This window comes from Podarcis cretensis (genome assembly GCF_951804945.1).
Source record: "Podarcis cretensis genome assembly, chromosome: 1".
In the NCBI taxonomy this organism is placed as follows: domain Eukaryota; kingdom Metazoa; phylum Chordata; class Lepidosauria; order Squamata; family Lacertidae; genus Podarcis; species Podarcis cretensis.
In genome coordinates this window covers 68,403,918-68,430,618 of record NC_137170.1, presented here as the reverse complement: position 1 = coordinate 68,430,618, position 26,701 = coordinate 68,403,918, and the positions used below count along the sequence as shown (strand labels likewise).

Sequence of the window (26,701 nt, the reverse complement as noted above, 5' to 3'; positions counted from 1 at the left end):
CCACATGTCTGCTGTAAACCAGATTCTAATTTCACACCACCATTATAGGCCTGGCAGTGCATGCAGTAACAGAGAGCGCATTTATCTTCCAGATCCATGTGGGAAGCTAAATGCAGACATTTGGAGCCACCACATGTACCCAATCACCATCATGATTAAATTGAACCTAAGCCAGTTAAGTAAGAGCTATTAGTCTCAAAAAGGTGGCTGCCTTTTTGCATCTCAAAGTGAGAGAAAGCACTCTAGCCCTCATTTCCATAGCAGAAACGTACTTACCTTAATTCATCCAATAAGCTCACCAATTTCACTTAAAAAACTATCTGAAAACAAGCTTCTGGTGGCGACCGGAATTACTGACTCAAAGAACATTTCCCAGCCTGAGAACCAGATTAGAGGGTAATGATTTAATTGATGGTTGAGTGTGCAGGCGAAATGTATGTACAAAATAATTTCCCTAATTATATCTTTTCAGGGGGCTGCAAGCTCTTATTAATTGGGTTTCAGACAGTAATTACAAACCAGTTGCAGTTTGAGGCACAGTGTAAAGTGGGCCCATGCTGGTTGTCTTGGAGTGAAGAAAATATCAAAACAAACAAAAACATATTGTTTGAGATTGTGATGAAGAAAGGAATTCAAAGCCATTAAGTATTGGAGGGGAAGTAGCACTGCAGGGACGTATGTGCTTTTCTGGTTGGTATTACAGATGAAGAATTTATGGTCATTTATTTAAATTCTTTGGCACAATCCAGTCAAAGTTAAGCATTTTCAAGTCCAGCTAATATAAACAGAAGGGAGTGTGCATGAGCTTAACAGGGGAATCCAAAACATGACTACTTTGAACCTATTACATTCACTGAGACTTACTGCAAGTTATGGGATTGCAGTCTATTTCTCCCATTGAAATTTATGGATTATCTGTGCTTAATTTAATTTAATTTAATTTAATTTAATTTAATTTAATTTGTATCTTACCCTTCCTCACAACAGACCCCCGGGCAGCATCATGCCCATTCCTAAGTAAATGTATTTTGGATCTGAATAGGTTCCTGATGTTTCTCCCTTTTCATAAATTAGAAGCAGAGTGAAAAAAAGAAACACGTCTTTCTGTTGTTTTCACCATTTGTGATCTTTGTTGATGTTTTTGTGACTCTACCTTACAAGAGACAATGATGTTTGAAGGAGACTGGATGCTGTGCTTAATTTGTACCAGTGTTCAATGCCAGAACTTAATCTGAGAATCCATGATGTTAGAAATGGGATTGTTCCCACCTTCACCACAGCAAGGACAAATATGTGACCTGGCTGAGCTGGAGCTGTTGCACCAGTGCTGAGCAGATCTGGGGAACCTGTGATAGTCTGGCAACAGCTGGGGTACCTCAGGTTTTCCAACTCTGTTTTTAGACACTCCATTGGCCATGTCAATTTATGGGGCTGATGGGAGTTGGGGTCCAACACTGGAGTGCCACAGGTTTCCCAGTCCCGGAACTGCTCAGGGCCAGGATCTAGAACAGGCCACGGACTTATGGCATCCTCCCTGGTAGGGAAGATTCAGCCTCCTAACTGGCCTTGGGTCAAGGGACCCAAACTGGGCCTATCAATGCTAGTGCTCCCGAGGGTGGGGAAGGGGTAGTGGTGTCAGCTGTGATGAGGTCCCAACAAAGGACAGTGGGTCTCTTTGTTGTTGCAACTCCCTTAAGCAGGGTGTCACTCAGAGAAGCATCTTCTGATTGTGCCTCAGGGGTATTGTCTCTATTTGTGCTAGAGAACAGGACCTTGATCTCTTGGAAGGGCCATGGTTCAGTGGTAGAGCATCTGCTTTGCATGCAGAAGGTCTCCTGGTAGGCTAGGGAGAGAACTGTCTGAAATCTTGAAGAGACATTGCCAGTTAGTGTAGATAATACGAGATGGACCAATGGCCTCACTCATTGTAGAGCACCATGGTATCGATCCCCACATCTTTAGAGGAGGTCTTGTGAGATCTGGCAGGCCCTCACAGAATGGCAGGAAGTGTGCACAAGTAGTTGCACAATGCATTTCCTTAACTACTGGGTTACCAGAGAGTGGTCTTTACTCCATATAGAGGTAAGAATATTGGAAATTAGGGGGAACAGCTTCCAGATCAGAAGTGATTCCAAACAGACTTGAGCACCAGTATCTCTCCCCTGCCCACAAATTAAACACAGATTGAATAACAACCTTCAATAAAAGATTCAAGATACTGATGTGCATACATTTAGCCTATGAGTATTTCCAAAAGAGCTATGTAGTTCTATTTGAATTGTGTGTCTTCTGTAAGTATGTGGATTAAAGTAATGATTTAGAGATGCATATTCATAGAGATATCTTAGCAGGGTGTTAACTGGAGAGAAAAAGATAACAGAATGGAAAATTAGCCCTTTTGTCTCTGAACAGCTTTGCACCCCAGATATGTATCTCTGTTAAATGCAGAATAAGATCCATTATCCACACTCTGAAAACTTACATTCCTGCATTTGCTCCCGAGACTGCTTCTTTGACTGAATTTGTCTTAGGTTATTACAACAACTAAAAGTGTACGTAAACAGGAAGGATGTGACACATAGAGGAAACCCTAAAGCCATTGATTTAGAGGAGCAGTACTATTAGGGACAGTTTCATAGATATTTGTACCTCCTTTGGCTGGAACAATTGCTAACAGCTTCCAACAAGCAAAGCCTCTCTTGGCAGTGAGGGGTGAAAAATGAATGCTCTTATTTTAGAGCAAAAACAAGAACCGTCTCACTCTGCTCCAGTGCTGCCTTACAGTACATCAGGCAGTTTGGGCTGACAGTGAAATGCAGGAATGAGGTGCAAAGCTTTTTTGAACTTCTTTGAGGTTAGTGCAGTAGTTTTATATGAAGACTGGGGACAGCCAGGTACAAATCCTCTCTTGAAGCGGTCACTATTTTTCAGACTAACACAGAGTTGCTGGGAAGAACTGTGTATGATACCTGAGCTCATTGGAGAGGTTGGCTACAAATGCACTAAATAAATGTTTTCTTTCAACAAACACATTGCAGACATTAGATTGTCTGAATGTTAACCGAGATCCTGGAAACATGGGCTGCAGTCCTGCGCCTACAACAAAGAGGGCACAGAGTGGCTCCAAATTTCTCGGCAGTACTGGAAGCGCTGGCAAGTTGTATGTTCAAATTTATGCAACCTCAATTTAAATCTTTTTGAACAATCAGTTTTCCTACAAGGCAGGTTCACGGTTGTTTTGGGGAAAACATAAATAACAGCAATTTGCAATTCCAAAACATTAAAAGTATTCTAAGTTTTACCACATAAATTAAAATATGTGACCTTCTTGGTGACTCCATGAATGAAATTGAGGCTTGTGGTTTAATTAAATTGGAAATGGCAAACTATTCTATATATAGTCTGTAGATTATTGATCACTGTGTTAAAAGGGCAAATCAGCTCAAAGACAGAGACAAAGGCGATTCTAAATGGTTCCTGAAATGCACTTTTTCTCATTAAGGGACAGGCAAAGTCTCTCTCACACTGCAGGCACAACTTGGAAACATGTCCACAATGGTGACCTACCAGGTACTTAACTACCTCTGCTTTCACAGTCCTAGGCTGACAGAGTTTTTGGGCCCCTGATAGGCTGCCATATATAGGCCGAGTTTGGCTTGGTCCCAGATTGGCCGCATTCAGCTTTGTGGTTCACCGAAAGCCAGTGTGGGGCTGTGGGGTGTCATGCAAGGACTGGGGAGACTGAGGTTCAGATCCCAACTTAGTCGTGAGCTCACTGGGTGACCTTGGCCCAAATGCTGTCCCTCAGACAAACCTACCTCAGAAGCGAGAATAAAACGGTAGAGAGAGACCTGTGTGTGCCCCCTTCAGCTCCTTGTTGGGCAGGCCTTGTTGGCCTTCAGAGTGTTGCAGTTTATCTTGTGGTCTATTGCCTTGTTCAAACTTAATGCTGAACCAGTTTGTGTCAAATCTATCAGGTAAGTTGAAGCAGTTTATTGATAACCGTGATCTATCAGATAAGTACTTAAATAAAGCCAAACCTGTATTAATAAAAGTAAAACATTTAAATGGCAATCATGCAATAAACTGATTTATTTTTGGTGCCTTCATATATCAGGTATGCACAATGGTTTGTGTATCCAACTGAGCCAAGAGAGGATTTCGCAAACAGAAAGCGGGAGGTAGTGAATTTTGTAAGTCCCCCCTTTCTCCTGCAGTTTTCCCCATTACCTCCCATGTTCCATATTCCAGGGGTTCCTGCAAGTGCCTAGGAAAAATTTTTGGGAGGGGACACAGAGAGAAAGGGAATGGAAAGGAACTGCCTTCTCTGCTTTCCATGCACAGAAGCCTCTGCTGGACCAAAGAGCCTTCCATCAGCAGAGGGTCAGAACTGCCCACAACCCAAGGAATTTGCATTGATTTTGATAATGGATGTTGACCTGTATGCATTATATCTGCCAGCTTGTAGTGTGGATATATGCACACTGGGATGAACAATAGTCCTCCTTTTGGGAGGAATGAATGTTAATAAGAAGAGACACTGGAGACAGATAAGCGCTTGAATCTAGAAATCATTTTGGCCTCAGATCACTGGCTCGGGGATCAAGGAAATGAAGGCACTCCTGCTCTTCCTATTGTTCCAATTCAGATTTAACAAATCTGTGTGAGAATAGTTCATGGTGCTTTTTGAATCATAAGCAGCCCTCGTGATCAACCTTGAGAAATTGGAAATAATGGGGCTTCAGCTCAAGACTTCCAGAAGGGTGTGTGTGTGTGTGTGTGTGTGTGTGTGTGTGTGAGAGAGAGAGAGAGAGAGAGAGAGAGAGAGAGAAATGGAAGGGGAGAAATGCCTGCATATTTTATGCAGATTATGTTGCACAAAACATTACCAACATTTACAATATAAACAGAAGTAAAATGGCATTTAGCTAAAGTGCATAACCTTTTCTATTTGTATGGCTTTTGAGAAAAGTCTGAAATATCTTTACTTATTTTCTTATAATAGAAGGAAACCAGGCATTGACAAATGACTTTAGGGGGAGATGGAGCTAGCGGGAAGTGACTTCATCTGTTTATAATTAGACAGGAAAAACAAGTGTATGCTTATGTTTTACCTCACCATCAAATGGGTTATAGATTTTTGTGTGTGTGTTTATTTGTCAAGCCAGAAGCTATATTTATAAATGCTCAGGGTGGACCACAAGAGTGGGCCTTAAAAGGACATGCTTTTCCATGGCAGTATTGGAACACAGTAGGGAAAGGAGCTTACAGAATGGGTGAACTATTCATATGATGCATTCATGTTTATTCATGACAGGAACCTTGTACAAGTCATCCCATGTCTATAAAATATGTCCTATGATAGAAAGACATACAAACAGCTTTGCTGGATCTGGTCAAAGGTCCATCTAGTCATTCTGTTCTCACCGTGCCTAACCCCAGATGCCTACAGGAAATCCACAGGGATGACATGAGAGCAGTAACTTTATCCGCTTGATTCCCTGCAACTGGTATATTGCTTTACTTTTTAATACTATGTATGTTTACCTGGAAGTTAGCAGCACCATGTTTAGTGGGATTTACTCCCAAGTACGTGTGCATAGGTTCTCAGCATTAGTCACCCTGCAATGTCTCTCGGTGAGTAAAAGAAACATGTCTGAGTTTGCTCAGAACGGGTCTGAGTTATTCCCAAATCCTCTTTTCCATGCATGACCACACTCTACCTAAGCACACCTAACAATTTCCCTGAATGACATGTCAAACATTGGCAGATAGAAAGTCAGTCTTACTCATTTAAACAAGAAAATTATACTCTTGTCAATTTGAAAAATTAAAATGTGAAACATGGTGGGTGGGTGAACCAAATTGCAACACTGCCCTTAAATTGCTCAGTGGTGCTTAAGGAAATAATACTTAACTCTGCAGAAAGTGTGTTTTACCCTGCAGATTTCCATTCCAACAGGGAACCCAAATAATGTATCTGTTGCATTGTCCTCTCCTTGTTGCATATGGTACTTGCTTATTTTGCTTCCAGCCTTAATTTATGGCTTTGATTTGGAGAAAATTACTCCACAGGTTGCTATCAGGGAACATGGAATTAAAACACCTTTAAAGCACTGAATGTGGGCTGTTTAAACATTCACTTCAACTTTAATATATAAATACAAAATAGGCATAAATTACAATAGCACAATTTCTTACGTCATTTTATTAAGAACAAAATAATTCGTACAGACTAGATCTATATAAATGAAACCACAGTACATTTTACTTGTGTTTATAAGAACGTTATACTTTTTTATAAAATTAAGAAATGTTAAATTTATTTCGCCCCTCAAACTGTTACTGCAAATCAATCATGCATTACCTCTACTGAACGAAGAGAAAAAAAGTCCACCAAACTAACAAAGCCTTGACAAGGATGTGGGTTTACGCTCCAAATTAGACACTGAACATAGATGTACCAGGACTACTCATTGAACAACAAATATTAAAAGTATAGTACAATGTCTGTGTGTCATCAAAGCAAACTCATATTTAAATACAACAGATCTCTTTACATACTTTCATGATGAGCCTAAAATAAGAAGAAGAAAAAAATGAGGAGGACTATCCAGCATGCAACCAAACAAAACATTGCAAATTTGAGAGATAATTATTGGTGAATACAGATTACTGTTTACCAAGTCACGTGCCTGAGCACCAGGGGTGGGGAACCCGAGGCCCTCTAGATTTTGCTGGACTACAACTCCCACAATCCTTGAGAATGATGGAAGTTGGGCACCCAACATCATCTGGAAGGCTGAGGGCTCCCCATCACTGATTTGCATCCTGGTGTGCTTGTAACCACTTAGTAAGCTAGCTGTGTTTCACCCTCCCACATCAGCCCTCTTTAGTGGTTCACACAAAGGTGAATTGGATGGTGTATTTATGAGCCAGGTAGTTACTTCTATCCATGGAGGTTCCCCGCTTGTTTAAATCATCATGTGGAAAGTGATGAAGCAAAGTGTGTGCATCACGACTATGCAGAATGCCTGAGGAGCGCTGTCGTCACAATGGTTTCTACCACTCCCTCCTCCTCAGATCAGGTGTGGTGGTACAGGCCTCCTGATCTGGCAAGATGAGAAAGCCAGACAGCTTTCCAAGCAGCTACAAGCACACCGTGGCGTGTTTCCATTTGTTAGCCACCTGTATTCACTCTGCAGCGGCCAAAGGAAAACAGAAACAGTGAGGAAATGGAAAACAAACAGAGGAAAAAAAGAGCCCAGATGCTTACAGTCCATCTTCTATACATGCCTTGTCTGCGTCGTTTTTGTTAGCTTATTTAGCAGTGGAGGTGTGCATCCGTGTTGCCCATCCTTCTTGAGTGCGGCCCCATCACAGTCCTTTAGATGTACACAGTTCATTTCCCTTCACGGAGATGGAGGCCCTTTGAGAGAATTGCAGGACCCAGCCTTGCTTCCAGCTGCAGTTCCTTGCCCAACCCACTGTATTAGAAACAACCTTTTAATGCAGTGCTTGAAGATATACCACACAGAATGCATAGTTCCATTAATATCACACCTCAGTTTGGCACATCTTATTTCTTTCAATTGTTTTTGTGTGTGTGTGTGCACTATAAAACACAATTATGAAGAAGGAAGCAACTATTAATGACGGGGGGAACAAAAGTAGAGTAGACGTTAATGCTCTCCCTCCCCCCCCCTTTTTTGTATGTAGTATTATTCTGTTGTGGTTTTTCACAGAAGCAGCTACCGTATTTTTTTTTTTTAAATGGACTGTATGGCAGAATTCTTTCCTTATGAATACCACTGCCATTATTTTTCCAATTTTACTCTGAGGTACAGTCATTTTATAGTACATTGCTCTTGACAGAACGAAAGAACACTGTGATAACTCAGGACGTTTCTGGCTGCTTTGGTCCAATTTAAGTTATGCCTACTTTTAACTTTTCTCCCTTCCCCATTCATTAGCCATAATATATATATATTAAAAAGGCTGTACTTCTAAGTGTTCCTGAATACTGAGCACTGAGAAAAAGATAGCTCCAAAATAAGTATCCCACTGATTCCTTTAGCCTGGTTTCCTGCAGTTTAGGTAGGCTTGCCGTCTCTCCCTACCCTCTAATATTTCAGAAGTGCTGCTATAATCTCCAGTGCTTTCAATGATGGCATGATTCATCCCTCTTTTAAGGACTTTTATGCACGCTCACTGCAAATGGAAAAAAAGGATTTGAAGGCTGAACTCCTGACTTGGGTCCCAAACCCTTCCATGGTTAATGTCAACATTAAATTTAACATGGAAGTAGGCTGAGATCTCAGGTGTGGGGACAAGCTCAAGTAATATTTACCAATGCTAATTATTATGGGACACTCTGTGCAGCTTAATTCTGTGACTATAGTCCTCACATTCAGTTAATACTTCTGCAAAGAACAATGAATATACCTCTCAAGTAATCCCAACGGGGAGAAGCGTTCTGTATTTTCACCTGGGAATTTGACATGTAGCAGCAGAGGGAGCCAGAAAATTTCCAAAATGAGATGTTCATCAAAAATGGTGGAGCAGGAAGGTGAGAGGAACTTTATTTGCTACAGATTTTTAAAAGCAAACCTAACCATTCCAACCCCCCCCCCCAGCTCTTGTGTCGATTAGAATGTAGATATATGTAATTGTCCACATAATCTACAAACTGATACACACCTGGATATGGCAACAGTTCTTACGAGATGGTCTGAGGGCTGCCTTCTTTCTTTTTAAACCTTTTACAGCTGCTTTGATCAGCTATTAAGTCCACTGTGGCTGTGCAGGTTAAAAAGTCTTTAAAAATACTCCCAAGAAGTGACGGTACACCATACCATGCAGTCCCTTCCTGGGGAGTTGTACATAGAAAAAGTTGGCTGCCCCCAGCTATCTTTTTCTGTGTAAACATTTTTACCTGTGTGGCCACGAGGGACTTGCTTCCTGCTCTCAGGAGCTGTAAAATGTTAAAAAAGAAAGAAAGAAGCCATCAGACTACCTTGTAAGCACATGTATATTTATTAGGGTTCCCTTAAAAAAAAGCAAACACCTATACGTAAATGATACACAGACCCATTCCATATATGTGAAACTGTCACAGGATGGATATAGTCTGTTCTGTACTTGAGGGCTATGAGGGGGCTACATGATGTATGAATTCATCTTTTAAAAAATGTATCTGTGACTTATGATCCTAGATACTGCGCCTGAATATGGCATAACAAAAAATGCTCCTTTAGTTTGCTTTAAATTGCAATGCATTGCAGCATAATCTGTTACAGTTTCTGTATTTCATATGGCCTGCTGTAAAAGGAACCAATTGCATAGATATCTAATTCCATCCAATGGGTGGAATTCAAGGTGGTGCTAAGTGGGGTAGACATGTGGGGAATGAGGCCAGCTCACACAGTGGGACTGCCCCCCATCTCCTCCCCTGTGCTCTAATATTGTTCTGGAGGTTCCTCAATCCTCCAGAGCAAATTTAGGAGGTCCATGGGGGTGAGGAGAAGGGGGAAAGTCCCATTCTGTGATCAGTCCTCATTCTGTGCATGCAAGAACTTTGAACCTTGTCCAGTATCATATTGGAAACTATGAATTTTCTATAATTGCCATTATTTTCTTCTCTTATCAGGAAAAAATATATAGCTAGAGGAAATGATGGGAGTACAATTAATTTGCAAATCTTACTGCTTTTATTGTTCTTAACTATTCCTGTTTTAGAAGGGGCTTCATTAAAATGTACTATTTTGGAGTATGCGGCTTCACGTGTGCTGTGTGGAAATCCTCATGATACCATCAGGAAGGTAGTGGGCTAGGAAAGAGCTACAAACTCTTCTGCTGTTGGCATTTTTACCAAAGAAAACAAGGCAACAGTAGGTGATAGGAAAGGCTTGGAGTAATTCATGTTTCAGACTTGGATGCTTTTGCGAGCATGCACAGTTATACCCATGCCAGAAAGCAAGAAACATACAGATCCCCAGATCCCCAACATCCCAGAACTGTTTTGGTCCAATCTGAAAAGGAAGGCTGAATTGAACCCAACCCAAAAATCCAAATTCTATTATATTACTATGCAAGATTTAAATAATAATACATTGCCGATGCCAACTTGAAATATATATGGTTAGCAGGACAAGATTAAGTGGTAGTTATGGAAATGATTTATTCTACGAACTTGGAACAGTTATTTGACAACTTAATATGGATTCACAAACAGAATATAAATGTTTCATCTAAGTTTTTTAATTACTAGACAGTGCTCCTGATAGCAGAATGACTGTGGCTTACAATTGTATTTTTGATTTTTCTTTTTTTCTTTTTTACTTTTAGTGATGCCCATTATTAATATCGAACATTCTACGCACTGGCTTTTCAGATTGACAAAAATACCCAACTCCTCACCCTCAAGAAAGGTAACAAAGATGTATTGGTCTACGTATTTTCCATTAAGGGTGTGATAGTCATTTCACATTTTGGTTTATAACAATCTCCGCATACCATGTAAAAAGTGCTTTAGTGGTTTGTTTGTTTGTTTTTCTCCAGATGAGGTGTTGCTGCTGTGTTGAAAGTCTCTCTCCAAGATTTGCTAATTGGACTACAGTTTATTCGGCCTTCCCCAAAGGGAGATGACCGGGGGCTCAGATTTTTCAAACCATTTAGGATCAGAGCTGCAAAGCAAATATAACAAATTTGAATTAGGCCAAACAAATTGTAATCTAAATAGCAAAACTTGCTAAAAGACTACCATCTCATAAAATCAACAAGTCTGGCTGTACCACAAACCTACTTTATTTGCTTTCAATTTGAATGCGTGCCTGGAGAAGAGTAAAGTCCACAGGCTTTCTCACCAAATGTTTTTAAATCACTAGAATAGGCCTAATACTGTTATCTATTCTTTTTAATCTAACTCTTATATTTGTTTCTTTAATTGTACTTGGGTGGTTTCCAATTGTCAAAACTACTCAGTGCATGACTCATTCCACAAGACCCAAATTCTCAAAATGCTACGGGTGGGAGTAGCTTGTAGTTTTGTTGTACTGTAGTGAAAAAGAAATGCAAAAAGTGGAGAGAATCCAAAATGAACCCAAAACCAAAAGAGAGTGTTTCTCAAGACATTGAAGAAATGTATGGATTTTATTTTCGCAACAGCCCAAAGTGTTTTCGGCCTACAAAGGTATGGAGAACCTTTGGCCTTCCAGATGCTGTTGAACTACAACCCCCATCATGCCTAGCCATTGCCCGTGCTTGCCGGGGCTGATGGGAGTTCTGGTTCAGTAACACCTGGAGGGCCATGGGTTCTGCACAAGTGACGACTTCTTCAGGGGCTGTAAGAACATATACAAATTGCGTATGAGCCTATGTATACTTACTTAAATTGACAAATGGCCTGCCCATATCTCTGCTCACATTAACTGGCAACTGGAATTGTTGTCTGAAGGCAGCAAATGACGTATTTTCTAATGAATCACACACAGGTGCTGTTAATTTGTGATAAAAATATCAAGGACTTTCATTTCTAAACATGACAGTGCAAAAAAAAACAACAACCCCAGGGGCATGTCTCCAAGTGTGGAAGGAAATCCAATACTTCTTTAAGCCCACGTGGCACCAAAGTCTCTAGCTTCAATATGCACTCCATTTTTTATTCATGTGGTGTATTATTATGTTTTTGTAGCCCTTGAAGAAGACCTTTAAACAGTCATTGGCCAAAACACGTTTGGGCTGTTCTGAAATGTGCCCAAAGGCCAAGCTACACCGGACATGTTTGCAAATGTGTGGTTTCCATTTCTGACTTTTAGTAATTCAACCTCCAAAGGGTTCCAGCCCTCTGCTCCACATGATCCTGATTTTTGGAAAGAATCTGTGAAGGTTCCTGCTTTTCTTCTGAATTCTGCATCCTGGTCTTATACCTCATCTATCTATCTTGTTCTACAGAAAAAATGATATGAGATCTGTCTTTGTTCAATTGTACTTTAATGATTCCCCCCCCCCTTATTTTTTCCTACTGTACAACTACATTTTAAAATTAATAAGACACACAAACACACAATTATATATTTCTTCAGAACCTTGAAACACGTTCTCTTTCAGTTTTGGGTAGTGCAGTAAGCCCCTGTATTATTTTTTAAATCTATGGTGCAGTCAGTCACAAAGGCACAGTACTGCTCTCTCGGTTTTGTGGGGGCAGTTGCCACTGATGGTTAAAAGGGATATGACACACAACTTACTGGAACTTCCGTATCACTATTGTATTGTAATCCATACAGTATGAAAACAAAAACTGTCTACTAATAGTTTGACCACTGACCTAATGGGGTTAGGTATATAAAGTGGGGTTAGGTATGTAAAACAAAGGAATTCCATTTTTTTCCACCTATGACAATACTTATCATAATAAAATGTTTTATTTTCCATGCATCTCAAAAAATGCATTATGTGGGTTGAAACAACACGACTAACAATGCAATCCATTTAAGGAGTATAGATGACAATATGGGTGTTACAGATAGACATGGGTATCTATGTTAGAATCAAAACTACAGAAAGCTTCAGAAACAAATGTACATTTCCATCTAACAAACAGAAGTTTTGCATCTTGTGGTTTGGGATTAATGTATTCTGGGGTTGGGAAAGCGGGTGAGGGTTAAATAATGGAATTGAAGGGATGTCTTTACCCCTTTGGACACTCTGCGGAATGGCCCCTGAGAAAATGGCTAAGAAAGGGTTCAACAGGAATGCCAAATTTCTGCTGAATAGGTTAAAAGAGTGAGGAAGCCTCTTCGGCAGCCATCCATGCGCAGAAGGCCCGCATAACATTTCTGTGGAATAGGGCCCTAAATGAAGACAAAAGAAACAGAGGAATCTAATTGTAACTTGAGGAGAGCTTTCGACTGCATGTCCTGAACTCTGAGGACATTTTTAATTCCAACATAATTTGAGAGCCCTCTGGACACTGGCGTGGACTTACATTATTACCAGATAATAAATCATTATTTCTGTCTTGTATATAAACATAACCATAAGCCCTGTTAGTAGTTTCTTCGTATGTGTAATCCAGTGGACACCACCATCTGTAAAAGACAGACGTAATCCAGTACACAAGGATGTACTGGTGTATGTACCCAAAGTTTTAGATATTATAAAAATCCACATATGCATGATATATGGATTTACCTTTAAGTTGGAAGTATTTTCACATTGCACTAAAAATAAAATCTCTCGGGATCATATTTCGCTTGATCTTTACATCAGTCTTGCTTTAAGCTTCCGGATTCCGATGTGTCTTAAAAGGATTTAGTCTAAGCAAATGGATTCTTGTTTGAAGAGGGGGGGGGGAAAGGTGTTTTCTCCAGCACTAGGGTCATTTTAAGAGCTTCTAGCATAATAGAAAAGGCAATGTGTCAGGCGAAGGAGTCTTACCTCTGCAAGCAAATGCCAGTGAGCGATGGGCTTCCGAGGGTAGGAGAGCATTTCGTTCCAGTGGTCTCGCCCAAGGCTTTCTGCATCGTTGCCTACTTGACAGACTCCAATGACCTCATTGTGACCTACACTGTGAAAAGGTTCAATAATATTTATTTCTTAAAATTTCACATCCAGGAACCGTGTAATTCAAACCCTCTCTGAGCAAGGGTGAGCATTTGGAAACACATCTAAGGACTAAAGTTGACATGACTTTAAATGTATCTTTTTGCACTTAATGCTAATGGGATCTGAGCAAACATGAAGAGGAAATTTGCACAGAAAATTCCTCACTCCATAGCAGGGGAGGAAAGAGTTAAATAAACACACCCACACCCCTGTTTGTTCTGATCCCATTAATTATCAACCTCCCTTAGCTGATGCAATTTATAGTTGTTGTTGTTTTTAAAAAAACCTTCACGTGAGAGGCATATACCTATTTAGCGGCATGTGTATTTTGGTCTTCAGGGAATGGAAGTTTACTTCTTGTATATAAATTAGAGCAGGCGGAGACAACTGCAAGCCCCATGTAAAGGCATAATGACATTTTTAAAGTCCCATTTACTGTTCATACTCTCAACATTTTCACTAATTCTAGGGAACATGTTGGCAGTGTGGACCCACCAAAGCAGCTTCTGTTGGGTGAAGCCAGAAAGGAATGTTATGTGTGTGCTAGTGTACACCTCTCCCTTGCTACTGCACCTAGATCTATACTGGGTTCTGGTGTATCCGTAGCCTGGAGGCACCATTTAAGGTATCATACCTCCAGCCTACCAGGAAGGTTCCCCATCACATGAGGCAAAAAGCACACACAAACTGAGGCAAAGGAGGAGAAAGAAGACTTGCCCAATGTTAACTGATTTTCCAGTTCATAAAGCCTTGGAAATCTCACCAATGAGCAGATCCAGAGTACAGCCTACGATGTGTACAAGTTCATAGGCTATCACCTCTCTTAACTGGTCCGAAACTCCAATATTTTTAAGCACTCCATTAAAGGAGGAGTTGGGGAGTGTGACACTCCCGGCAGTCCCTCACAAGGGTCTGCCTCCAAATGGTCACTAAAGTCAGTTCCACAGCTGCTCTACTGAGTCCAGATCTCTCTCAAAATACCTGCTGCTATTACCTCAAGTTACACATACACCAAATGCATGGGGTGAAACATATTTATCTGAGAATCCACCCAGATGTGAATTAAGGAACATAACATGCAGAACAAGCAGTCTTTATATACAGAATCTGAATAGTTCCAGTTTCCCGACTTAGCATGGCTATCTTAAACTATCCTAATTCTTTTAAATATATAATTTAACATCTCCCTCATCCCATATCTTCTTTGTTCTCTCTAACTCTCACAGCCACACTGTCTTTTCCCAACCTACACTCATGGCCGGATTTAGGTTTGATGAGGCCCTAAGCTACTGAAGGTAATGGTGCCCTTTATATGTCCAGCTGTCCTTTGTCAACAACAAATTGTCACAGTTTTTTGTGTTGAATATATGCTATATGGTAATTTATGGCCCTAATAGGTATCTAAAGCCATTTGCACATAACAAAATATGTATTTTATCAAAGTAATTGTTGAACTGAAATACAATTAAGAAGAAGTATATTATATTTTGTAAATGTACATCCAGGTTTTTTTTCCCCTTTAATTTTTTTTGGAGGCCCCCAAGAAAGTGGGGCCCTAAGCTATAGCTTGTTTAGCTTATACGTAAATCCAGCACTGCCTACACTCTCTGTCCATCACTCATTCTAAGTCCACCCAAATCCATTTCCCTGCTGCCATTCATTCATCCCCAGCTCTTTTGTCAAAGGGAGATCTTCTTTTTCCTCTCTGGCAGTTTAAAGAGGTCTCAGTGAGAAGACAAAACCAACTACTGTCATTCGATTCAATCAGGTCACTAGTCTGAAGAGATGTCCAGATATCTCACCGGTCATAATCCATAACGGCTATAAACAAGTTAATTTGGTCAATGTTTTCTGGAGGGACATCAAAGACTATGGCTTCATTATAAACAGGATTAAGGGTGTTCCGCTTAGTGGAAGTCTTTCTCTTCTTCAATCGTCTCCCTTCACACATTAGTGAAACCTTCACGTAGGGATCTGTGTGAAGGACATAACAAGCATACTGGTTTATTTCAAAATAATCACAAGTTTAAAGCAATAACGCAGCAAATTTGTTTCTCTGATACCTTTTCCTTATAATCTTGTCATCTGTATTTTAAATAAAAGTAATGTTCTACAGTTAATAACCTCGCTCTCCGTTGTGTCTTAGATGACACTATTCATTTGTGGGGGAAGATTTATACCCCAATAGGATCTCCATTTAAAAACTAGGGTTGATTTGAAATACAGAATTTGTTAAAGGACTAGAAATATGCAATAAAATATGCCGCACCCACAATGAGATAGTCAAAACCTGTAGTGGCACTGTTCTGCATGATGATGTCTAGTTTTTCTGCCCTCTGTTGACCACCGTATCATGGTGCAAAGTGGATGGCAGAATCACAGTTTTGCCCTTCTTCAGTACATATGATGACAGTGTGTGGCCCCTCCAACTCAAATGCTTGCAAGAAGCATTGGAAATAAACTGGGGTGGTTTTTCTACCCAAATTAAAACAGCCATGTAGTTTGGTAATGGGTGGATTGTGTGTCTTACCTGCAATTTCAGGTCGGTTTGGGATGTATTTCTACTCTGCAGAGTTATTTTATCCCTGATGCCTGGCTATACTTTTGATTAATTGTGTAACAAAGTACTGCTGACAATGTTTTAAAAGAGGATCAATGCAGACCCCTTGCACATTTTTGTAAGGAATGTGCCTCTGGGATATTTCATTACCTCAGAACAGAAAAATACTGATGAAATGGTTCAGGACCAAGTGTACTTCCCTCCTCTAGCATTTATAGTACTCAAAGGAAAGAGTATGCTAGGATGGTCATATGCTAAACTTGTATGATTACTTTCTAAATAGTACATTAAAATTGGAATGAAAAAACATTCCTACCTGATGCTCCTGTTATGTCCATGGCCTTCAAATTTCTAGCTTTTATTATAGTAATAGTTAGTCTACCAGCAGCTGGAAGATAGCAAAGTGAAAACATCAACTCGCCAAGATCCACTTTGTCCTGTAAGACAATAAAATACATTTGGAACAGTATTGAAAATGTCTCTCTGCATCAGTTAAAATATCCCAAATAAATTTATGTTTGCCATGATATAATATGGATCTAAAGCAAGGACAATGTTTGTGCCCACTTTTCACTCTGGGGACTCAGCTACATTAGTAAAAAAAGAAAAAGAAAAAAGCTTTGGATGTATTATAAACATGCTACACCAGAAAGCGCAAGAGAGCAAAATAAAATTTCTATGCAATTTTTACATAACTTTTTTTCTTTTGTTATAACGAATTAATTTCTGACTTATTTATAGCGGGGGGGGGGGGGGGGGTTTCCCTCTGTGTAGATCCATATCAGAATTTAGCAGTCAGGAGCGAACTACTTCTGTACATCACTTTTCTGATGCTGTCATACATTCAAATGTTTGTGTTGTTACTGCCGTAATACATTCCAGCCATTATTTTTTAACAGATGTGATATGTACATTGTTTTTTCCTCAAAGCCAGGCAACATTCCATGGCCACTGAGCATGCTATGTCCTCGCTGGGCTTTCTCTGTGTTTACCTTCCTAATTTGTTTTCTCAAGTTTTTCTGCATTTCTGTACCTTGCTGTTGTGTATGGCTTGTGCTTTTGGCTACAGAAGGAGCCACCCGGGAAGGATTAATTATTAGTATAAAGGATGGTATGAAGTACAGTTAAACGAAATCTTCACCTTCAGAGGCAATATTTTGTGAGGTACTGGGTGGCGTTCAGCCAAATAATTGCACAATGAAAATGATTCACCACGTGAGGGAACAAGGTTGGAGAAGGTTGCTCTGAACCATTTCAAGAGTTCCTGAGGCCTTGCAGGAAGTTCCTCAAGTTTCTCACATTTCATCCCTCACTTCCTGTAAGCATAGCTGCCTGCTAGAAGCAAGTCATTATTATCTGTGCCCCAGTTACTCCTGCCAAGCAGATATGCTAACCGAGAGGAAAGGCTGCCCTACTAACACTAGGAAACATTTTATTTTAAGTAAAATTTCACGTTTGTATTCTTTGAATCGTAAGAATCTTTCCCATTTGGTAATAAAAATCTACACTAGGAAAGAAGTCTCTTTTTAGGGCTGTTTGATTATAATTGAATTTGAAAACACCAGAAAGCACAAAGCTTACTATGTACATTTCCACTGAGTCATATTAATATGTGATCTTGAAACTAGAAATCTCCATGACATTTTGCATCAAATTGAAATAATGATTTGTAGTAAAACAGGGATGTTCTTAACGCTTCAAGCTAATTTACCTGAAGAAATCATATTAACTAGAGTGGAAAATTTGAAAGGCCTGCCTCTTCAATTTCAATACTTAAATCTTTATTTAGGATTTCATGTAATTTGTCTCCAAAGCTTATATTTTCATTAACAGCAGTTGCATTTATTTTGCATTATTTCTGTAACGAAAGCAAGGTAAGAACACAATCCTTTTAGAATTACATATGCTATGATAAGATCAGACTCACTCATCAGTGTAAACTTCTCCATCAGAAATGCCTGTTACAATGAGGATAATGGTGACCCTCTGGTGATCAAGGTTTAGTATTGACGTAGGATGGTATTAGGGACGTGGGTGGCGCTGTGGGTTAAACCACAGAGCCTAGGACTTGCCGATCAGAAGGTCGGCGGTTTGAATCCCCGCGACGGGGTGAGTTCCCATTGCTCGGTCCCAGCTCCTGCCAACCTAGCAGTTCGAAAGCACATCAAAGTGCAAGTAGATAAATAGGTACCGCTCCGGCGGGAAGGTAAACAGCATTTCCGTGTGCTGCTCTGGTTCGCCAGAAGTGGCTTAGTCATGCTGGCCACATGACCCGGAAGCTGTCTGCGGACAAACACCAGCTCCCTCGGCCTATAGAGCGAGATGAGCGCGCAACCCCAGAGTCGGTCACGACTGGACCTAATGGTCAGGGGTCCCTTTACCTTTACCTTTAGGATGGTATTGTTAAAGATAAAAAATAACCAAGCATTAGAAGAACAAGACTTGCTGAAGTAGAGTCAGCATGGCTTCTGCAAGGCAAAATCTTGTTTCACAAATCTATTAGGTATTTGAGAGTGTCATCAAGCATATAGCTGGAGTTGAGCCAAATGACATACTTCGACTTTCAAACAGCTTTCAGCAAAGTACCTCACTAAAGACTCCTGAGTAAGCTTAGCAGTCATGGAATAAGAGGAAAGCTTGTCTTGTGGATCAGAAATGGGTTAAGCAGCAGTAAGCAGAGAGGAATAAGTGAACAGTTTTCCAAATGGAGAGAAATGCAAACATGGTACTGGGACCTGTGTTTTTAATTAGTTCATAAATGATATAGATTTTGGGGTGTGCTGTGAAGTGGCCCCATTTGCTGATGATACAAAATTGTTCAGTGTCATTAAAACGAAAAGAGAGTTTGAGTAACTCCAAAAGGACCCCTCCAAAACTGAATGAATTGGTGGTAAAATGGCAAGTGCAGTTCAATGTAAACAGGGTAGAGTGATGCATGTAGGGGTAAAAAAAAATACAGTGGTACCTCGGGTTACATATGCTTCAGGTTACATACGTTTCAGGTTACAGACTCTGCTAACCCATAAATAGTACCTCGGGTTAAGAACTTTGCTTCAGGATGAGAACAGAAATCGTGCTTTGGCGGCATGGCGGCAGCGGGAGGCCCCATTAGCTAAAGTGGTGCTTCAGGCTAAGAACAGTTTCAGGTTAAGAACAGACCTCCAGAATGAATTAAGTACTTAACCCGAGGTACCACTGTATCTTAATTTCACATGGGGTTCTGATCTGGTGGTAAGTGAATCGGAATGAGACCTTCAAGGTAATAGCAGATAGCTTGATGAAGATGCCAACCCAGTGTGCAATAGCTGTAATTAGGAAAGGAACTGAAAATAAAACTGACAATATTATAATTCTGCATTTCGAATACGGTGTACAGTTGCCTTGCCTCAAAGAGCATATCGTAGAGTTGGAAAAGGTTCAGAAAAGAGCAACCAGAATGACCAAGGGGCTTGAACAACTCCCCAAGGAGAGAAGTTTACAATATTCGAGGATTTTCAGATTAGGAAAAAAGGTGAATAAGATAGAGGGGTATCTATGGTGTGCTTAAAGTGGATAAATTAAAGTTTTCTCCCCCCCCCCATAACACTAGAACTCAGGCACATCCAATGAAGCTGAATGTCAGAAGAGTCAGGACAGATAAAGAGCTTCTTCTTCAGGTAACAACTATGGAACTTGCTCCCTTAGCAGGCAATGAGGGCCACCAACATGGCTGGCTTTAAGAGGATTATACAAATTTATGGAGGACCTGGCTCTCAACAGCTACTAGCTGTGATGGCTCTGCTCTATCTCCACTGACAGTGTGCTGGGAGTTTTAGATTTACCATTTTGGCGAAAACACGTTTCAGTATATAAACATGTGCTGACAGTATCTTATACATAGGAAAAGGATTTCAAGAGGGGGAAATATAATGCTGGCTTTAATGCTGTTTTTTTTGCTTAAAATATTGTTAAGTCGCTTTGCACTGCTGTGGCAAAAAAGGTGACTAATGAATTTAATCAATCATCATCATCTAGTACGTTGGGGTACAGATGTTAAGGATAACAGATGTTAAGGATAACAGGATAAAAGTCAGCACATCAGGGGACACTATTCAGAATAAGTACCTATTTTTAGGGGGAAACCAGGAGATGTCCGGAGATCAGAGATGAATCAACAAGGCAGTAGGACAGAAAACGAGGAACAGTCAGGGGATTTTGTTGTTGTTGCAAAAACTGAATTAATTATTAACACCCCCCCTCCAGGAAAGGGGTGATGCCCATTTAGAGGTCCCTAACCAATCAGAGATTGAAATTTAATGTCATGATCTGTGCAAGACAAGAGAAGTTGACAAGAGCAAGGAGGAGAACCCACAGCTACCTGCTGTGAGGTTGAATTCCCATCTCCAGAGGCGACAAATGTCTTCTTCTACTTGTAAGTGCTTAAACTCTTTCTGGATGAGAAGGATGTTCATCATTTATTTATTTTCTTGCTAAATAATAAAACACTACACTCGTCTGTCAGCTAGTGGTCCAGGTGATGCGTCCCCTATTCCACTCACCCACAGGTTTGGGGAGTTGCTGGCTGTTTGTATGCTATCACTCCTATGCAGCTCTAGACCAATCAATAATTTTAAAGTCCTATCAATAGGCAGTATGCCCCTGAGTACCGGTCGCTGGGAGTGGCAGGTGGGCTGAATTGTGTTTATGTCTACTTTGCAGGTTTCCCACAGGCATCAGGAGGACTACTGTGAGAACAGGATGGTGGAATAGATGGACCATTGGTCTGATTCAGCAGGTTCTTCTTATGTTCTTATGCTAGAGTCTTCTGTGGAAACACTTTCTTAGTAAGTGTGAACTTGACTCGTTTGGTGTGCCTGAATTCCAATGTCACGGTGTCTGCCTCTGTTAGCGCAACTTAGGGCAACCTGGACAACTTAATGCACAGTGTTCCAGACAAAACTCCCTTCATCGCTGAAGCTATCTAAAATGAAAATAAAACCCATGACCAGAAAAGCACAAAAGAAGGGCTAAAAGGAGAAATCAAACTCACGGTTTGAATCTCTGCCTCAGAGCCTTAAAAAATATAAGACGTTGAAACACCATGGCAGTGATAAACACAGGGGCTCAGTACTGCTTCAGATGTACAATTCAAATTTTGCCACAGGCAATATGTTGTCGGTTTGAAGAACATGTGGTGCACCTATGCTCAAAAGCCAGCTTTACAAATCAAACAGAGGCTCGGATTGAATCCTTAGAGGATTACCCACTGTTTGGCCTGCACTGCTCGCATCTATTACAGCTCCTGGCAAACTTTAATAAAACTGAAATACAAAAGAATGATGTGACAAACACCAGCAAATTTGATAAATCACACTGTGTGTTTTTCATATAGCCCAAAGCGACTGTGTAGCACAAGTACCTCTACCACATGCTGAGCTGTTTGGAAAAAAATGCTGGGAAATAGTGGACCAAAGGGATCATGGCAATTTACTGTGGTGGGGGAAAATTAATAAAGATGCAATCTTTATTATTTTGCACCTTCTCATTTCCAATTAGATTGTCAGGCTTCAGTACATGCTGGGCACAAGCCAGCCTAAGAATGATTTTAGATATAACCAACCTTCAACGAATAGCTGAACTAAAATAAGCATAGGAAGAAGCATGGAAGCAAGAAGGGGTGCGGAGGATCTGCTTCCCTCTGCCTTCATTGCTCCTGACTGTAAGACGATGCTCAAAGGTCTTTGAGTGTAGGACTTTCACCAACCAAGAATTCACATCTTTTGAGTCTCATCTCCATTAAGACACGAGTTATGGATTTATATACAGACAATTCAAGAGGTATGTCTCCCATGCTTCTCTGCAAATCCACTCTGGAAACCTGGGGTGATCCCCAGAGCACATTTGGCGAGCCTGGGGGGCTGCAGGAATTCTGCTGTTTAAGTGGACGTTCTTATGGGAGCAGGATGGCTTCACTGGGTGCTATAAACAAACAGCAAGAGTATCTGGTCGTTTGAAATCTTACACTGGTGCAGCTCTTTTGGCAGCACCTTCTCCTTTCATCACCAGCACCAGGGAGAAAATTTAAGTCTCCCCTGTGTCCTAGATGGCATATGAATTGTGAAATCTTAATAAATTAAAGATTATTCCACTCAGCACGTCTCAATTATCCACACTGAAAAAGAAGACGGACAAGTGCACAGGCCTCTGCTGTAGCCTGAGTTCATATATGAGTACACATGGCCACCCAAAACCCTGTGTCTCTTAACAACTTAATTAAAAAATGAATGAACACAGGAACAAAATTATCTCGTAATACTCAGAGAGAGGAAAGGGGGGGTGGGGGAGAGAGAACAGTCAGTCTTGACTAAATCCCATCTAATGGACCGGCAAAGGGAGGGGAAGGAGAAGCTATACTGGCACAGTGATGTTGCTATACCTGAATGAAACATTAGAAGTAAGTTTGGCTCTTGACTGCCATTCACCTTTCCTTAGCAAGAGCCTTCCTTGTGTTACCAGCTGCAGTGAACAAGCCAACCTACTCATTTCCTTTTTTTAAAAAAATAATTTTTATTAACCAGCCAATCAAATCAAATTAAATCACATCACATAAATTCCGAATTACAAAGCCGAATTTTAAATTTTGTTGGGGGGACCCATATTTCAAGATCCGAAGGGGGATTCTGATCATCTTCTTGCTACTGCGTTAATGTCCAAATCAATCCAAATCAGTCCAAACAGAGTTCATAATTCTATCCAGTCTTATCTTGCTGTTTCCACATCACATCTTGTTCATATATTTTCTCTTTTTTCTTTATGATCTCTTCTGGTAGTCTCCTTAAGCCGATAAACACCAATAATAATCCTGTGTGAATTTTCCATTCTTCCAATCCTCAAATCGAGATGGTTTTCATATATCATCACCTTCATAGATAACAGCGCTCTTTCCATCATTAATTACAGAACTGTCATTCTTAAGTCCCACTGAGGAGTTTCACCCACAATATAAAAACAGCTCTATTTCTCTATTTCTCCTCTCAGACTTAAGTCCTCCGACAGAACTTCCCAATATGGCGACGGCATTTTTAACTGCGTCATTCCAAAGCTCTTATACATTCCACGCTCTTCTTAAAACATGCTTTGGTTTGAAAGGTTATCTCCACAGCCTTAAATCCACAGCTTAAGTCCTTAAAATGACAATTCTCACTCGTGAGGGGAGGGGATTCTTGTTTAATCACATAAGGAAAGAAAGGAAAGTTTTTCCCCCTCCCCCATCAGTCATTTGCCATACCGTATCTTGGCATATCTTCTCATGTTTTATTCTTGTCTTGTTTTATCAGAGATCTCTTCTGTTAGCTGTTTTTACTCCCCCTCCTTCCTTCAGATATGTGCATTCCTTCATCCAAATTGTTTCTTTTGAAGTTCTTGCAGCTAGTGGCGCGGATCAGGGACGGCGTCCAGGAGTGCCGGAATCCCACAGGAGGGCTTTGTGCCTAGTGCCCCCATCCGGACAAATTTGGGGGTGGTATAGGGCACAGCAGGCAAGGGCAGTCCCCCCCCCACCATCCGGGGGTGGGGTAGGGAGGCTAATTACTCCCATCATAGCCTCCAAATTACCTCGTGTGGGTCGGAGAGATGTTATTGTCAGCCATCTTCCGATGCGCCCCCTAGTGCCCCCCGCTAGCCTACTCATTTCCTGCACTGTCTATGAGAGTCTACTTCTAATCAGATCATATTGAAAGGGATAGAAGTTCAATGCTTAGGCAGTACTGATGGCGAGAGAGGCGGCAGAAGCAAGTGCTAAGAGAGATCCTTATCAAGCTGTACAAGAAACTTTTGTAAGCATGATTAGGCTTACATAAGGTAGGCTTTTATGACTTAAAAAAGAAAAAAAAATCCAAATTTAGTAAAGGAACGGCTTTGAAGAGCTCATAAGGTGTTTGTAAGTGCAGAACTCTCTTCAAAAATACCCCAATGGTAAATCTATTTAGATGAATGCAAGACAGATTGAAATGTGATTGTTTTTAAAGGTGTTGTGATCACATGTTACATTGCAGCTTTGCAAATCTCTGGGATCCCTGAACACGTGAGTGCAACATAATATTGAATGCTACCAGGCACCATGCTGGTAGGCTACCATCCTTAACTAAGACAGTCATTTTGAGGCCATTTACTCGTGTGTAAAATAAATGGCAGTGGTGGCTGGTGCCCATTGGGGACTGGTAGGGATCCAGGTGGATCAAGAGCCCCTGACAGGCAAAGACAGCCAGTTCTAGTTTTGTCCCCACTCTCCCCTCCTCCCCACTCAGTTCTACAAGGGCAAAGCTGAGGCCCAGGAGAAGGAAGCTGGCAAGCAGTGCCAACCTCTGCTCTGTTTGGAAATAAGGGGTTGAGGGCAGACTGAGATACACGCCAGCAATCCTCTCGCCTTCCTCAGGCTAAGCTGGATTCCCTAAAAGCCCTTTTGGTTGGTGCGCCCCATTGCCCCATTCACACTAAATGGACCAGCCTCCACTGGGGCTGCTTGTAAGAAAATGGTTTCCTACTTGTACTTCAGGTACTTAATCTGTGTGGAGAAGGGGGAAAGCATTAGCGCTAAAACAAAAGCCTATACAAAGCACTCCGTGACAAAGCTTTCATGACACTATACACATAATAACATGTCACATTCATTTTATCAGCAGCGCTCGCCTTAAAGTAACACGCTCTTAATCACAGTCACACAATTTCATTCAGGACTTCGTTTACTTTTCTGTAATAGGCTTCAATGGCCTATAGAGAAAACATTTCAGTATTCTGAAACAGAGCATTTAGAATTAAAGAGACTATTACATTAGCAATGATACTCAGCGGATGGTTTGGGTTACTAGGCTAAAGGTTGTGGATATATTTGAGAAGCCTACCAGAATGATACTAAAATGTAATCAACAGTCTGAAGCATTAACAGGTAGTAGAAAATTGAAATCTGAACAGAAACAGAGTTACCTTTTATTGGACTAACCAGCTTAACTAGATGAGAGGCAGAGTGCAGAAACGTAAGCCTACTCTTAGTTTATTACTACTGAAACATAACAGCTTCTACATCCTGGTTCCTCATCACTTAATTTCATGAAATTGATATACCTCTTGATTGTAGAAAATGCCTCAAAGCATTTTACAATAAACAAACAAACAAACAAACAAATAAATAAAATAAATAAGGCAATAAAATAAATAAGGCACCAAAAAAATACAGTGTCATGCCATTGAGGGTACCAGCTCCAGTATGAAGACACACTGCACAATGATGTGGATTTTAAAGGGGGGGGGGAATGGATTGAGAAAAATAGGGCAATTTGGATGAGGTAGTTTGCCTTGATTTTTTTATAAGTGCCCTAGAGAGTGATCTAATTTAGAAAGCAAAGCTAAACACTTTGGGAAGTACCCAACAAAGCAGTTCTGTTATGCAGGATTTCTGGCAGTGCAATGCTACATTGCCTACATCTCCTCTACCTGACCCCCAATCTGTTCTGACCTTTCCCCTCAACCTTCCAGAGTGGGTTTGGAGAAGGCACAAGGGTGCATAGGGAGCGTGAGCAAAAAAAATGCCATTGTGCGAAAGGAACAGCTTCATTTGCCTAATAATGAATTTGGAATGGCCATCAATTAATTGTCACTATGACTCTGATCAAATATTTGTCTAGTGGGAATTGAAGTAGACACTGCCTTAGCCGTTGCAGGTTCTGAATTCTGTAAGGAAATGTCTGTGCTTAAATATATAATCAATCAAAATAGTGAAAGAGATTATACCTGTAATCTAGAAATACTCAGTGAAAAAAAACATTCACTTAGCAATACAGTTGATGACATTTAATATAAAGCTTTGCTAAAACTCTCAGAGGGTTCATATCATGAATGACTGCAATGGCCTATGTGTCTGCTAAGTGCAAAACCCTCTTGTGCAACAACAAAATCAGATTTATTGTAATGATGAAAATGAGGGGAGTAGTTAAAGATCATCCAACTGCTATTAAAGAGGTTTATGTAGGTCCAAAAGTACTGGCTGTGTTCAGGCATCATGTTAAAACAATGGCCAAGCACGATATGAATTAACAACAACAGCCCAACTTAAACTGTGGTTTCAGCAGCTGGCTTGTTAAAATTAACTATGGTTAATTTTAACCATAGTCCTCAGTTGGGATGACATGGTGAACTGAAAGTGAAAGCTTCTGAACTCCTTTTCTCTTGGATGTGTAAGCAGACAAGGAGGTTGTGGGTGTGGGTGCAAGCCCAAGGGGAGGCCACATTCATTCACAACACCCTAAATGATGGCTCAGATGTTCAAATGTGGCCATTGGCTGAATGAGACAGCATTTCTGTACAGTGTATGTAATGGCAGATTTCCTGGATCCAAATTTAATAAATAAAGAAAATTCTAAGGTGCCTATGATTAAGAATACTCATTTTTAAGACACATATTCTCCTCTTAGCAACTTCCCTATGCCTTTTATGATAACCAGACATTAAACAGGACAATGTTGTTTTTTTGTCAGAATGGAAATGTAGAATGGAAAACCTCCA

At 40.6% G+C, this 26,701-nt stretch overlaps 1 protein-coding gene across 5 annotated transcripts in view; it reads right to left on the bottom strand.

The window, feature by feature from the left end:
* Nucleotides 1-6,179: 6,179 nt before the first annotated feature.
* The window catches only part of SYT9 (synaptotagmin 9), a 92,889-nt gene continuing 72,367 nt past the window's right edge, over nucleotides 6,180-26,701 (bottom strand). Inside the window, exons 4-8 of one of the 5 annotated variants that reach the window (XR_013836352.1) lie at nucleotides 16,482-16,602; nucleotides 15,408-15,579; nucleotides 13,438-13,567; nucleotides 10,516-12,851; nucleotides 6,180-7,487 (exon numbers count right to left, since the gene is read on the bottom strand). Coding sequence is in view for 3 of the 5 variants with exons in the window: in XM_079967719.1 (XP_079823845.1) it covers nucleotides 12,744-12,851; nucleotides 13,438-13,567; nucleotides 15,408-15,579; nucleotides 16,482-16,602 (531 nt within the window). In the remaining 2 variants the exon portion in view is untranslated. Of the gene's footprint in view, nucleotides 12,852-13,437; nucleotides 13,568-15,407; nucleotides 15,580-16,481; nucleotides 16,603-26,701 lie in introns of all 5 variants that reach the window. The other 4 variants (XR_013836353.1, XM_079967719.1, XM_079967718.1 and 1 more) reach the window with 4 other exon arrangements.